General features: G+C 30.9%; 1 protein-coding gene across 4 annotated transcripts in view; it reads right to left on the bottom strand.

Moving 5' to 3' along the window:
• The window catches only part of LOC118191758 (Golgi-pH regulating cation channel), a 240,620-nt gene that overhangs the window by 16,609 nt on the left and 208,838 nt on the right, over window positions 1-15,173 (bottom strand). For all 4 annotated transcript variants that reach the window (XM_085809783.1, XM_085809784.1, XM_085809785.1 and 1 more), the window contains 7 exons: window positions 11,895-11,994; window positions 11,711-11,804; window positions 5,806-5,883; window positions 2,815-2,923; window positions 2,677-2,735; window positions 2,483-2,586; window positions 2,211-2,290 (listed from right to left, as the gene is read on the bottom strand). In XM_085809783.1, the coding sequence (XP_085665909.1) occupies window positions 2,211-2,290; window positions 2,483-2,586; window positions 2,677-2,735; window positions 2,815-2,923; window positions 5,806-5,883; window positions 11,711-11,804; window positions 11,895-11,994 (624 nt within the window). The remainder of the gene's footprint in view (window positions 1-2,210; window positions 2,291-2,482; window positions 2,587-2,676; window positions 2,736-2,814; window positions 2,924-5,805; window positions 5,884-11,710; window positions 11,805-11,894; window positions 11,995-15,173) is intronic.

Raw genomic sequence — 15,173 nt, 5'->3', positions numbered from 1 at the left:
TATATATATATAAAAGTAAAAAAGTAAAAAAGCAAATTTAAATTCTAAAAAAAGAAAAAAGCCAAAATAATTTAAAAATATGCAAACATGTAAAAGATTTAATTCTTGAACTAATCTACAATATCATTTAAAATAATTTAAAAATATGCAAACATGTAAAAGATTTAATTTTTGAACTAATCTAGTTCGAGAATTCAATCTTTTACATGTTTTCATATTTTAAAATTATTTTAAATTATTTTGGCTTTTTTCTTTTTTTAGAATTTAAATTTGCTTTTTTACTTTTTTACTTTTATACGTATTTGTTAAGAATTTAAATTTGTTTAAATTTAAATTTCATTCCTTGCAGCAATGGCACAAAGAATATTTAATTAAATATGTATTTAAATTTAATTTTTTAAATTAAACTCAATTTATTCTTATGAAACAATATATATATATATATACCTATATCTAATATAATACATCACTTTTTCCACAAACAGAATACTTTTCAAGAATCTACACAATGGTACTTTGAGGACTTAATATAATAGTGTATGATCTGAGGATGGCAAAGCTCATGACTGATTAGCTAGAAGCTGGCAAGCCTCAAACAACTATAAGGCTCTTTCCACTGCCTAAGGCAAAGTTCACAAAATTCCCTTCTACTTAACATTAACTATCTTATACAAACCTTATGCTATACTCCTACCCTCCTTCAGTGAGTCTTTTCAACACACAGACAATGTACTCCAGATTCCTGATAGCAGATGAAAATATGGGCACTGCTGGGAATCCATAAAATCCAATTAAGGTGTGAAAAATTCTCTCTTCATGGACATGTACTCTGCCAGCTCAGCTGGGAATCCACAAAATCCTGGTAAGGTGCAAAAAATTCTCTTCATGGACAGGTACTCTGCCAGCTAACTGAGCTATCAGGAGCCAATAACCAGCTTTTGATAACTTTAAGAAAAATTGTAAATTATGTAACTTTTCTGTGACTAGTTGATACAATCATTGCATGACTAAATACATCTACTAAAATGCTTCTTTTTATCTGCAACAACAGATGTCCCAGCTAAGTGCTGTTAAGCATGGGAAGACACCCTGCAACTTCAAAAGCTCTACATTAATTAGGAGCACCATTTTGAAGATTGAGCCTTAGCTGGGAATTTAAGCCATGTTATCTCTCCCAAGGGCAAACACATTTACTAGATGAGCTATCCAAAGCCATTGTTTAACCATAATATTTACATTTTTGTCATGAGCATATTCCTTTCCCAGCTGCAGGGAATTAAAATTCTATTACATGCAAACAATGCCCCTGCATTTATTATTACCAATGTCAAATAGCAATTACAATATCATTTATCAGTCAAGGCTGAATTAATACCCCTGTCAAATGATGGCCCCACTGCACTACTCATTCTTCAAGCAGCAGTGAAAATGGCTGGCTATTACCACAACATAACACCAGTTATATTGGGGATGGTAACACTCATGTGGTCTATCAATTTCAATGTGAGCTTGGCAAATTGTGTTTGGGAAACTTCCTTAAGGTACCATAAGAAACTACAAAACTGTGAATGTGAAACTACAGAATCAGAACTCCTGAAGTATGTGAGAACAATGAAACATACATTCAGTAATCCAACTCTTCAAGCTGAAAAAAATAAGCAAAAGAAAATGGTATGTCATCTATGCAGAATGTGCTGAGTCAAAATTAGTTATGATTGTAGTCACATCCTGTAAAAAAATGAAGTCACTATTCAGATATGTGCATATATTTCAAAATTCAGTACTTTTTCGGCCAAAACTGCAACATTTGCTCAACAAATTATTAGACTGCTCTAATAATGCTGTCAATTTGCTTTACTTATCACTTAGCTTAAAAAAAGTTTTAATGTATCTAATATTTCTGGTTCATGGTTATTACATAAAAGCTTCAGCAAATCTAAATTTATTACATGCAGTATGTAGCTGAATGCAACCAAACAACAATTCAGAAGTACTGACATCAAGAGACAAGCAAGGACAGAATCTAGCTTGATGCAAAAAAGACAATTACATACTCTAAACTTAATTAAAAAGTTATTTAAATTACAAAGTTGCTCTGCATTTCACAGAACAATTTTCATTAAATGATTGATGGCTGATGGCTGATTAAGTTAGGCTTCATAATTTAGAAATTAAAAATTACAAACTGAATGAGTTTTAAACACCGATACCATATGCATCATTTGTCATAGGACCATCTTCCTCCTCCTCATCATCCTCCATAGCATCCAGTAAAGGAGTAAATGCATACCTAAAATTGAAGAAGTTATAATCTTTTGCACTTACATATATATTAACACAATGTAACTAAAAAGAAATTCAAATCCAACTACCGACATTAAAATAATATGTTCTCTCACACACTGATGGAGAAAAGTTTTTAAACTGCATAGAAGTAATCTGTATTTTAATTTATATTAAGCAGAAAATTAATTTAGCTCACCTTTGATTATTATTTGTTGGTCGCCAGAGTATCATTATTACAAAAAGAATAGTAGAAAACAGAAAATGCCAATATGCCTCATCAACCCATAATTCTTTCCAATCCTACAAATTAGTCTTAAAATTAATTAGATAATGTTATTAGTACAAAAAAAAACTATAAGGACTTGAAAAGTCTGATAAATCTGAACTTACAGTAATACAGTTCACTAACTTATGTGCATGAATGGACCAGGTCATAAAAGCAACAGATCCTGGAAATTAAGGAAACAGGTTTTAAAATCGTATACAAACTTTTAAGTGTGAACTTAAGGATAAGTACAGGATATTTACCTATAACAGAGAGCAAAAGAGTATTTGTAAAATGCCTATATAACTGCAGTTTCACAATGTTTCTTCTTAATCGTAAAGTTCTAATAGTCTGAACCAGACTACTAAATATTTATTAAAAATTAAGGCAAATGTATGTGAAAATAAGATACACTGATATCAAATGTATTTTGCACAACATTATAGAAATCTGAAATACACTTTTCAAAAATGAAAATCATACACAACAGACAGCAATGAGATGATAAGAATACAATCAACTTTACAAACAGAAAACATAAATTTCAAACTGGAAATTACTTATGAAAAAAAAGTTGCTTTACCCTATACCAAATTAACAACAAAACTGATACATGTTTTTGAAAACTTTAAAATTATAGTGTACACTAAAATAAATACTCTGTGATACACACATAGAAAAAAATTCATGCACCTCAAAAAATATTCAATTAGGATGAAATGGTGCAGTAATGAAAAGACACAGATCATGTTATTAAAACTGTATACCAATCATTCTGTTTATTTAACAAACATAATAATCATTAAATACAATTACAATGCAAAGCCATCTCGCCTCTGATGCTAATGTACAAAGGCACTCGGTCTGGCATGTATACTTTCAAACAAAGATTACTCCCCTGTGAAACTTCTTATCAGATACAGCAGCAATTCGCTTACTTACTGATATGGATGCAACTAGTCCCATATGTACTTGACTAAAAAGAAGTCTGGAGGACAGCACAGCACTATGACAATAAACAACTGCTGGTAACATTTGCTGTTTTGGGGCTAGACATTATTTTCTAAAAGTTGGACTCCAGCAAACACATCACCATTTGAAGGGAAATAGATCACAAGGTGTCAGGGACGTATCACTGGGCTGTTAATATGCACAAATGATCATGAAAGGTGATCGCTTGATGCAAGATACGACTTTCTAAATGGTAATGCTCAGTGAATGTGATAAATATAAGCAATTCCACACCCATGTCAGATGAAAAGTTTCGGTAGAGCTTTCTCCGAATCCTATAAACTCTCCAGTCATTTAAACTATGCAAAAATCAATTCATTGCAGAGCAACCTATATTGATAACATAAACCCAGTCTTTCTGTAACAGAATGCTCAGGTATAAAATATTAAGGAAAATCAGATGTGTGTCAATACATTTCAGATAACAAAGCTATCAAAGTGTTTTTTATAATACTTGATATCAAATTATCTTCCCCTTGTGTGATTTATATTTACTCTGTAAAAACCCCTTGTATCCCCATCAATGGCATCACCATGTGCAATTGTTCCAATCTGTATCAATCACTTGCTTTTTCTTGGTTGACAATAATAATGACATCCATCAACTCACTTTATATGGTGCACTGTCAACCAGAGGATGTTCTGACATTCTGAACTGCTAATAAGCAGTCGACAATTTATACAAGGCTAGCCAAAAAATAAGTTTCCCACTTCATAGGGCTCTAGAATGTGTTCTATTGATCAAAATGAGATAAAATTTGAACTACCAATAATTAAAATGATGCACTTGGTATTTATTAAATGAAACATTTTAGTACAAAAATCCGATGATAGGCGGTGCTGTAATACACACAAAAAACATTTAATATGCTTTATAAATGTTAACTAATATCAAAAAGTACCATTAAGTGACCAATATGTCATGCTGTTGAAGTTGTGGGATAGCAAAATCCCTCAGCATATCACAATACCATTGTCTTGAGATGGAAGAGGTTTGTATTCCATTTGCAATTATCTCTTCAAAAAATACGGTCAAGTGGTAAAGGTAGTTGTAAAATCACACCATACTCTCACGTTTTCAGGATACAAGGATTGTTCTTGGATAGAGTGAGTTTTCCTGCAGCCCAAATTTGACAACTGTGAGAGTTAATTTGCCCATTGAAGCAAAAGTGGCTTTGTCAGTCCACAGAATGTTCCATGGCCAAGTGACATCATCAACCACCATTCAAGCAAGAAACTGAAGTGCAAATTTTTACAAACCTATAAGTCTTGTCCTCCTGTAGGTGCACAAGCTTGATTTTGAAAGGAAAAATATACAAAATCCATTGTAAGATTCTGCATACAGTGGACTATGGAATATCCAGTACACTGGAAATAAATAGCACATTAACTACCCTGTGATGATTGACTGCTGACTTCAATGACCATGGTACCTGCATTTTCAATGCTAGAAGACAGGATCTGCTTTCTTCTCTGCCTTGATGAGTGTCAAGTTGCCCAGGTGTTTCAAATTCCTTTATCATCTTGAGTAAGGCACATGGAGACATTGGACCTTTTCACATCTGCTTCACACGATGGAATTCTTTTACAGATGCACAGGTGTTCTGCTGACTCTGGTAAAACAATTTTACCAGTAGCAGTTTCTCTTGCAACATAAGCATGGAATGCAGAGAAGTAACTAATGCTCATGCAGAATATGCTTTCTTTTTACCTAAAGAATAATGCTAATAGACATGCGCTGTAACCTAATGATGTTTCATATTTTCAATATATGCAAATAAATACCATTTGTGTGATCGATGGATTTTTATAATAAAGTATTTTATTTAATAAATTTCAAGTGCATTATTTGAATTATTCTGTAGTTTAAATTTTATCTCACTTGGACCAATAGAACACATCCTAGAATCCTCTGAAGTGGGAAACTTATTTCTTGTTAACTTTGAATAACAGGTATCTCCATCACCAAAACAATCATGTCATCCCTCCAATCTGTATACAATAATTTATCAATATCAGCAACTCATTTCAACTGATGACATGCTCTCAATTAAAAGAAAACTAAAGCTCTTGTCTGATCTAGTAGATTTTGTGCATTCAATGACAAGTATTTTCCACAAATTAGATGCATGACTAAAATATTTTATGATTAAGCTTCACTATTCTGGAAAAATTTTTCGAGATGCACAGATTTTTAAAAAAAAGTACACATTATATATTTAAATACATAAATTAAAGGATATCCACCAACAGATGGCACTATCAGTTACAGCAAGAGGTATCCCTGCCATTAAAGCCTGGTTGCCAGGATCAGTTTTGGGCTAGAATAAAAATTGCACACGTATTTTGAGCATGCATGTATTTTCCAGTTTGTAAAGAAAACTATCTCTACAGTAAATATTAAACTAATATAACAAAAGAAAATAATATTTTAAAACATACATTATCATAAATGCAGTATTATGCTAAATCTATTTACATATTCTTATATTTAATATTTATCATAATTTGTTTTCATGTTTCCGCTTTCACTTTTGAATACATAAAATTAACAAAGCCCCAATTTTGTGTCTAGCAGAGACTCGGTCAAAAAATTGATCGGTATCAAATGCAAACAGGTACAGGTCCTTCTTAATCGGGCTGCAGGACTGGAAAGCAGCAGACGAAACGGTTGTATCCACACCCTAAGGCAGTAAAATGAATGAGAAGTTAGTGCTATTAGACGATAAAAATAGTACCGAAATTGAAAAATTAAGACAATAGAATTTTAAAAGTGTTATGAAGGACTGGATTGTACTTAAAGTCATTAACTAAACAAGATAAATCTTTGTGAATGTGAAAAGCTTCAAGAAAATCCAATTCACTATTGGAAGAAGCTTTTTGAATGATTTTTGCAAAACCAAACTCAAAACTATGATTAAATTTCCAACTATGATTAGCTATCAAAGACTTGTTAATTTCACCTTTTCGGAGATAAGATTCATGTTCCTAGATATGAAACATTAATGCTTCTTTAGTTTGGTCGATTGTATCTCAAACTACATTAAGATGATATGCCAAAAATTCCCCAAGAATTAAAGTCAGGAATGGAATCTTGAAGAATCAAACTATGCATTTTATTGATAGACAAGAAAATGACGAAAATTGAACTTCAAGAATCTGTGCAATTTTATAACTGACAGAAGGATGATATAGAAGCACAACAAGGTTATTAATGCTATTTCTAACAACAGAATGTCTTCTTTGATGAACAGCAGAAAAATTTTTTAAGGCTTTATTGATGACTGCAGGAGAAAATTCTTGGTGAATGGGAACTGAACTTAACTCTTTGAAATCCAAACCCTTCGCTAACCTGTATCCTCAAAAGACCGGACTGCACGAAATAGTTTTCCAGTTTCACAGCAATTTCCTCCCCTCCCCGTCCACTAACGCAGAAAATATGTGTGAAGATTTCCAATGACATCCTTTGTACTTTCTAACAAAGATTTCATTAGTCTTTGACCCCGTTCTTTATAAAACTATTCTGAAGGTCAAACCAACAAGCCTTTAAGGCTTTGTTATGATCACGACTGAGATTTTGTTTATTTCCATTATTTTTATAGGAAGGAATAAATTGTTTAAAAATAAATAGAATCCTTAAATTTTTAAACTGCTCTTTTATTGCTGTTTAAAGCTTAAAAGCACACTGTACTACAAAAGAATCAACAACTAAATGTCATGAGCAAGATAATGGCAAGATAAGAATTTACTTAGGACAAGCTGTCTGCAGTAAACTGATACAATGCATTTGGGGAAACTGCACCTGCTACTGCATACCTTAGGGGAAGGGAAGAAAACAACATTACAATCTCGGCCGTTTTCGTGTGGTTCTGGTTGTTTCAATGTAGGGCTGTGTCAGGCGGATTGGATGTGAAGGAGTTAAATAATTTAGTTCATAAGCAAACAAAGGTTCTGCAGAACAAACATCAAAACCAAGAAATACATAGCAGTAAACAGAAGCAATTTTCTGCTTAGCCGAATAACAGGCCTTAGCATGGGGCCGTAAACAAACAGAAAAGGTTTTACGGTAAACAATAATGCACAAAATAAGATTCATTGCAAGTTATAAGAATATCAAGGAAGGCAAAGGTATTGTCAGATTAAGTTTAAAAAATGAACTGGTTGGCTGGATCAATCAAAATTACGCATCCGCAAAGTTTGACTCTCAGAAGCTTTGCTTGCTAATGAATTCAATTATTTGAGATCAACTGCCACTGACTGAGGATTTTCTCCCATGGTCATTGATTAAGCCTTTACAAAATTATCAGCTTACCATCAAAGATGACAACTACTGTTAATAATAACATTAATAACCTTGCCATGCTTCCATTTCATCCTTCTGTCAGTTATAAAATTGCACAGGTTCTCCAGAACTACAATTTTCATGTAATATTTCTCATCTATCAATAAAATCCATGGTTTCATTCTTATAAGATTCCATTTCTGATTTTCAGTTTTGGGGAGTTCACAGCATATTGTTTCAGTGTGGTTTGAGATACAATCAGCCAACTAAAAGAGCATTAAAGTTTTGTATCAAGGAACCCAAATTTTATGTCCAAAAAGGTGAAATTATCTTTGACAGCCAATCATAGGTGGAAATTTAATCATAATTTTGACTTTGGGTCTGCTTCTTCCACTGATTAATTGGAATTTCTTGAAGCTTTTCACATTCACAAAGATTTATCTTTGTTTAGTAAATGACTTTAAATCCATCCAATTCAGTTCTACCTAACGTTTTTCTATTTAATTTTCCAATTTCATTACTAGTTGTGCCGACATATGGGTACTATTTCTCTTCCATTTTACTGCCATAGGGCATAAATATGACCATTGTGCCCACTGCTTTCCAGTCATGCAGATTTCTTTGCTCTTGATGAAAAGGAGCACGCATCTGTTTGCCCCTTGAACTCCACTGACTTCTTGACTAAATCTGTGCTACATACAAGGTTGTTGCTTTGCTAATTGTATGTTTCACTTTGGCATGTTTCTATTCTATTTTTAAAATAATAGATTAAAAATTCTCACAATGCACCTGATCTGCTTTCAGTCTATGAATTCTCTGAATTTCATACAGTACAAAGTGTGAAATCCGGATGTGCATCATTCGAAAAAATCTAAAAATCCAAGCTTCTGGACCACCAGGAATCTTTTCTTTTCAGTATACTAAGGCACAAATTTGAAGGTTTTCAGATTTCAAACCAAAAGCAAAATTTTTCAATTAATGGAATTTGTAAGAAACATGAATAAGCAATAAATGAAGTAAGTAAAGTAATAAATGAAGTAATAATGATAAGTAATAAATGAAGATGATGACACAAGTTTTTCATTGCAATAAACAATGCTCTAATTAATAGTCAACTAATGCCTGGTGAAATAAGTAGTACAATTATAAATCCAGAAAAAGTTGTTATCAGTAATGACGAGATTTACAGAGAGGTTGTTGTGAAGAAAAAAAAAATCAATAAGCAATATAATGGGAATTTTAAACATGGCAATTATAAGATTTGAATTATGAACTTTGCAACTGAATAAGACATTGTCTACAGAATTAAGAGAAAGTATTACAACAAAAAAGTGGCTTAAACAACTTACGTTGAAAGAAATGTTTAATAAAGCGCAAAAAAAAAAAAAGAGTTTTGATTCCTTTAATGGTCATAAATGCCTCATTATTTCATAAATCAGTATTTTATACTTTTAATTTTGTAATTTATACAGGTCCATATAACTAAATTTAAACAGATGATCAATATTTGGAAAAATCCCCCAACTTAAACCCCCCAAATTCTCATAAGTCTGGATTTTGCACTGCACAAGGAAATTGTTATATCTCAAAATATGAAACTTTGTAATCCTTCACAAAGGCAGGAATAGGCTGAGAAATTAAATAACACATTTGAAACTACCTAAGACTTGTTAACAAATTCTCTTTTTTCTCTTGTCAAAGTGCAAATGAGTTGAATTTCTACTTTACAACTATGCATTTGTAAAGTGAGTAGCACAGTGAGTTGGTGATATGCTACAAAAGGAAAACAGACAGAACAATGGCCATTTTAGTACAATTTCCATTCTTTCATAAAAAGCAAATATTGGAAACATGTATGTTCTTTCTTGTGTATGCTACTGTAATACACATATAATTGAGCACTGGCCATCAAGAAATGAAATATCCGTCCACATGAGTTAAATATGTAACAAGTTACAATGTCAAAATAAATACACCCCATTTATAATAGGGGAATTTATTTGTTATATTCAAAAATAAGCTGCAAAATTATTTCAAACGAGCATTTAAAATTTCTAAAACATAGTGTAACAATGAGAAGTCCATTTCAGCAAACCCTTTTCAATTACCAGACAATTCTTGAATCCTTTAAATTTGAATTTGAAAATTGAATCCTTTTTTTCAATGACACATACTATGTTCCTAAAAATGGCATGGGGCTCTAGAGAAAAAAAGCAGGAAACCAAGGAAACTTCAAGTGCCTAGTTTCCAACTGGCTTAGGCTACTTCTCTGGTTAGTTGGTTTAAAAAAAAATAGCAAAACAAACAAGGGCTTCTGCTTAAGATAGGGCTATCTACGAGAAAATGGATAGTATTTATGTTTTTGGTCTCTGCAGGTCTATGAAAATTATGACAGAATATCAAAAGTAGCCTTTGTAGTGTAACCAACCATTGCATTCTTCTAAAATTTTTTCACAATTTTCATGTCAAAATAGATCACAATCCTTTGCATAAATATTCATTTTCTTACAATAAATCGTATAATGTTGATACAAGTAATTGAATGTGTGGGTGGTTCGATTCATAATTTGGCTGATTATATTCAAGACATGTGAACGCAAAAGATTTACATAAGAAGAAAAACTGAAGTAAAGAACATTTTAGTAAAAGACAAACTCATGAAAACTTTCCAGAATGGTTTTCACTGAGCAGACACACACTGAGAATTATTAAAAAATAAAGAAATAAGAAAATCTAATTCCAAGGCAGTAATGAAAATGATAAAACAATAAAGCCAATGAAATTTAAATTATATTACTTTAACCCTTTTTTATTGTTTTTGTTTTTCAGATGCTAAGCCAAATTATTGGCAATAACTGAATGCAGAACTTTGAATAGCAGTAGTATGGATATGTTGGTGGATCCTTAGATGGTTACAAAAGGGACCAAAACAGTTGAAAACTTTAAAATTCCACCTTTTAAAGACATTTGCACAATATGTACAAAACAAGCTCTTTTCTTAACATAATCACTGAGTGAAATGAAAAGTTTAAATGTGAAAAAGAGATCAAAGGCAAGGTTCAAAAGAAGGGGTGATAATGATGTTACTCTACCAAGAAAGATATCACATTCCCATTCAACTGACGATCTCCAATTTAAGTCTTGGTTCCATGAATGAATGGTAGGTTTAACTATAAATTACAGTAAAAATAATATTTGGAATATGTTCATAGTTTCATACTTATTAATTATAGTAAAAATAATATTTGGAATGTGTTCATAGTTTCATACTTAATAAAACATTAAAATGCTTTTAAGAATACAAACGAAAAAAAAAAGTGTGGGGAAAAAGATTATATCATTAGCAAATATTATACAACATGAAAAAATTTTTCTGTTAAAATTCTGATTTTCACTTTTGTATGGCACATTAACATGTTAAATCAGCTTGCAAGTCTGATAACACCTAAATTTTTAACTTGGCATGTCATCAAGAAATACCTTCAGTAGCAGTTTCTCATCAGAGCTACAATATTAATGCAACATTCTCTTAACTAACCTATGGTTTTTACCAGTTTAAATCATATAGTTATCTCATTTAATTTTAATATAAAAAATGTAATGACACCGAATTATCATTAGATTCATTACATCTGAAAGACTATAAAAATTCAACAAAACAGCATAATACATGGATTACATAAAAAATTTACTTTTTCAGCCCACTAAAAACTCAAAGGTGAAAAAATATTTATGGTAATCTGTGGGTGTAAAATATTCACACCCACAAATTAGGAAACATACACTGCAAAAATAAATCATAAATATGGGTTTATAATAACAATATGTATTTTAACTTTAATAAAATAAGAATGAGGCAGTGTTACCTTTAATACTCGTAAACAACCTTCTATTGTGCCTAGACAGAAATATAATGCACCAACACCAATAATTCGATGCAACAAAGGACCAAGACGTGGCCTATAAATATTCCAAAAAGAAATATGCATCTAGATGAAACAAGAATCATGTGGAATTCCCCCCCCCCACACAAATGATAACTATACATACTTGACAATTCCAAATCCAAGGCTTACAATAATTATTAGCATTCTTGCTAATGTTCTTTTCATGCATGATAGTATCTCTGCAAACAATATAGCTCCTTGAACTGCAAGTCATTGAAAACACCATATTAATGAATGCATTTACAAAAAAATATTTTTGTACTTTTAAATTCAAAATTTTATACATATATCAATATCATTAAAGGCAGGACAAAGAGGTAAATTTACAGAGATTCATTTAATTTTTTAAACCGAATTGTTTATTTTAGAACCAAAAGACAAGATTAAAATCTTTTCAAACATATTATTTTTTAAAAAGTAAAATTAAAAAGTAATAACTGAAATCTTAACCAAAGAATCTACGAAGATATAGAAAAAGTAGAATCATAAGAGATACATTTTAAAACTACTGATGCATGTTTTCACGTCTTGTTATCACGTCACGTTTAATCATCAAGAACATGTTCATTACACAATCCTACAGTTCAGATATAATATTAAGGTCATTTTTTATGTTTTCTAATTATGAACTATATATACAGTACAAAGTCCGTAATCCGGACTCGTTGGGACTTAAGCAATTCCAGATTAGGGGTTTTTCTGGATTATAGATAATCAATTTAAATCTGGTAAGATGGCATGCAGAAATTATACAATTAAAAATATGAAACTGTAATTTATGAAATAAAGAGCAATTATGATCTAAAGGGTATCAAAATTTACAAAAAAAAAAAAAAAAAAAAAAGAAAAGAAAAGAAAAGAAAACTTAATATTTATTTGTTTACTTTATTAAACATTTCTTTCAATGTAAGTTGTTTAAGTTGCTTCATTTTTTGTGCTAATACTTTCTCTTTAATTCTATAAACAGATATAATTTCTTGTTCAATTACAAAGTTCCACCTTTCGGAAGCGGTATTTTCTGGATATAGAACCATACTACAGATTTCACCGTCCGTTAATTGATTGATGATTAGGGCATTGTCTTCACAATGAAAAACTTCTGTTATATCATCTTCATTTATTACCACTTCTCCAAATTTCTTTACAAAATCCAATAACTGGAAAACTTCACCTTTAGTTTGTGATGTCCGAAAACTTTCAAATTCATGGCTATCATCTTCATTGTCCTCACAATGAAATATGGCAGCTGACCATAAATTATGCCAAGCATTTTTTAATGTATCTGGAGACACATCCCCCCAACGTGCATGCTTAAACATGCATTAACGCGCATGCGTAAAGCATACCAAAAAAAAAGTTTGTGCCTTTGAGGTCCAGATTATAGATCATTCTGGATAATGGACGTCCAGATTACGGACTTTGTACTGTACTATAGAAACACTGCTTTGCAAAATCATGCAGAAATTTTATAAAGCTTTTATAGAATGATATTCTGTAAAAATTTGCAGTTTTCATACTGTATTCAAAGCAAATTTTTAGTTTCCAATGTAGTGTATTGAATATAGAAAAACAGAAGTAAACAATTTTTTCATAAGTGTTGAAACTTTATTGAATGATTTTACACTTACAAGTTTTTCCCCCTTAGCTTAATGTTTTTAGCTTCAAATTTATGTAACGTGTTGTATAATTTTCAGCACAATACTGCTTGTATAATACAAAAATTAAATTTTGTAAAAGCATAAAAACAACTTAAATTTCAAAATTAGCTAAAAGAATAAATTTATGCTGTTATTTATAAAATTGTAACTTTTGAAATTAATGCATTTAATTATTTTATGCGTATCCTCAGATAAGAAATTTTTTAAAATTAACTATTATTTAAAATTCAATTTTTTTTAAAGTAGTTAAGTTTAATTTTTTTAAATCAAAGCAATAGTGAGAATTTTTATTGGGGAGGGGGTACCTACCCAAAAGTTTTATCCCCCCCATGTCACAGATAATTTCAAATATTTGTTTAACAACTTCTAAAAAAAATCATTTTATAATGTTTTTGAACACCAAAGGCTTTTAAAGGTTCTTTTATAGAAAACTCAAGCAAGGAACCTTATTTAGAACACTTTAGAATTATAGCCCAATATTTAAAGAAACAAAACCTCATATTTTCAGTAATATTCTGCTCATTGATTCTATACATATAAGATCCTATATGTAGAAAATATACAGAATATATATAGTGCATTAGAAAATTCATACACATTTTGAACTATCATAGAATATTTATTTTCCTACCTATAAGGATAAATTTCTAAAGGAAAGTAATGTTCCTTTTGCCTGTTTCCTCAACGGGTGCCTCCTGTTGGGGACTTGGGGTCTTTTTCTAAAGTTACTGTAACTAGAGAAAAGTACCTAACAATACTTGCTGATTCCATTTTCTTATCAGAATCGGACATGAATTAGTGTCAGTCAGCTGTTATAGTGTCACACATAAAAACCGATACCCCTACCCCAAGGAAAGGGAAAACTGCAACAATTTTTTTTCCTCAGAGAATGTCTTTATTGCAGAAAGAAGTTACGAGATCTAGTGGTTGTTAGAAAAATATAGTATGAAACTGTGGCTGTTTATTTTATTTCGATTATTTGTGATATTATATTTTGTATTGCTGAATTGGTTTCCACATAAATGATTCACTATTTAAAGGAAAATATTATCAGTTTAAAAATTTAGTGAAATTAACTAAATTAATTATAACAAACCTCAATTAGAGAGTTCATACTTTAACTAAACTTAAGGGTAAATTTAAGGTAGTATTAAGTATAAGAAATTAGGTTTTCCTTATTTAAACTTTTAAAGATTGAAGTTTATTTAAAATCAAACCATGGTTTTTATGGGACATGGAAAAAAGGATTTGTTAGTGTTAGCTGCTGAAGTAAAAATTCAAGTAGATCCAAGTATGAATATTATAGCAATAACAAATAAAACAGTTCAAAGTGAATGAAGTATTTGCTAAAGAAATATTTTTAACGATTGTTGAAGAGAGGAAAAGAAAAGAAGAAACAGAAGAACTGCAAAAGAAATAACAGATTGAAGAACAGAAAAGGAAAGAAGAAACAAAAGAAAAGCAGAGAAAAGAATTAGAAGCACAGCAGAAAAGAGAGCAAATAGAATTTGAATTGAAGAAACTCAGAATTGAATCACGTAATTGACTGACACAAATTCCACTGTCAAATGAAAGTGGACAACGCAACTTCAATTTAATTAAGCTTATTCCTACTATTTAATTAAGCTTATTCCTACTATTTAATTAAGCTTATTCTTACGTTCATGTTAAGAGACAATGATATTCTGACTTATTTATCCTTATTTGAAAGACAAGCTAAAAGA

The sequence above is a fragment of the Stegodyphus dumicola genome, chromosome X2 (assembly GCF_044657685.1).
Source record: "Stegodyphus dumicola isolate Sdum_Otavi_A_Nest chromosome X2, ASM4465768v1".
In the NCBI taxonomy this organism is placed as follows: domain Eukaryota; kingdom Metazoa; phylum Arthropoda; class Arachnida; order Araneae; family Eresidae; genus Stegodyphus; species Stegodyphus dumicola.
The sequence above is the reverse complement of the archived record's forward strand: the minus strand, read 5'-3'. Positions and strand labels throughout refer to the sequence as shown.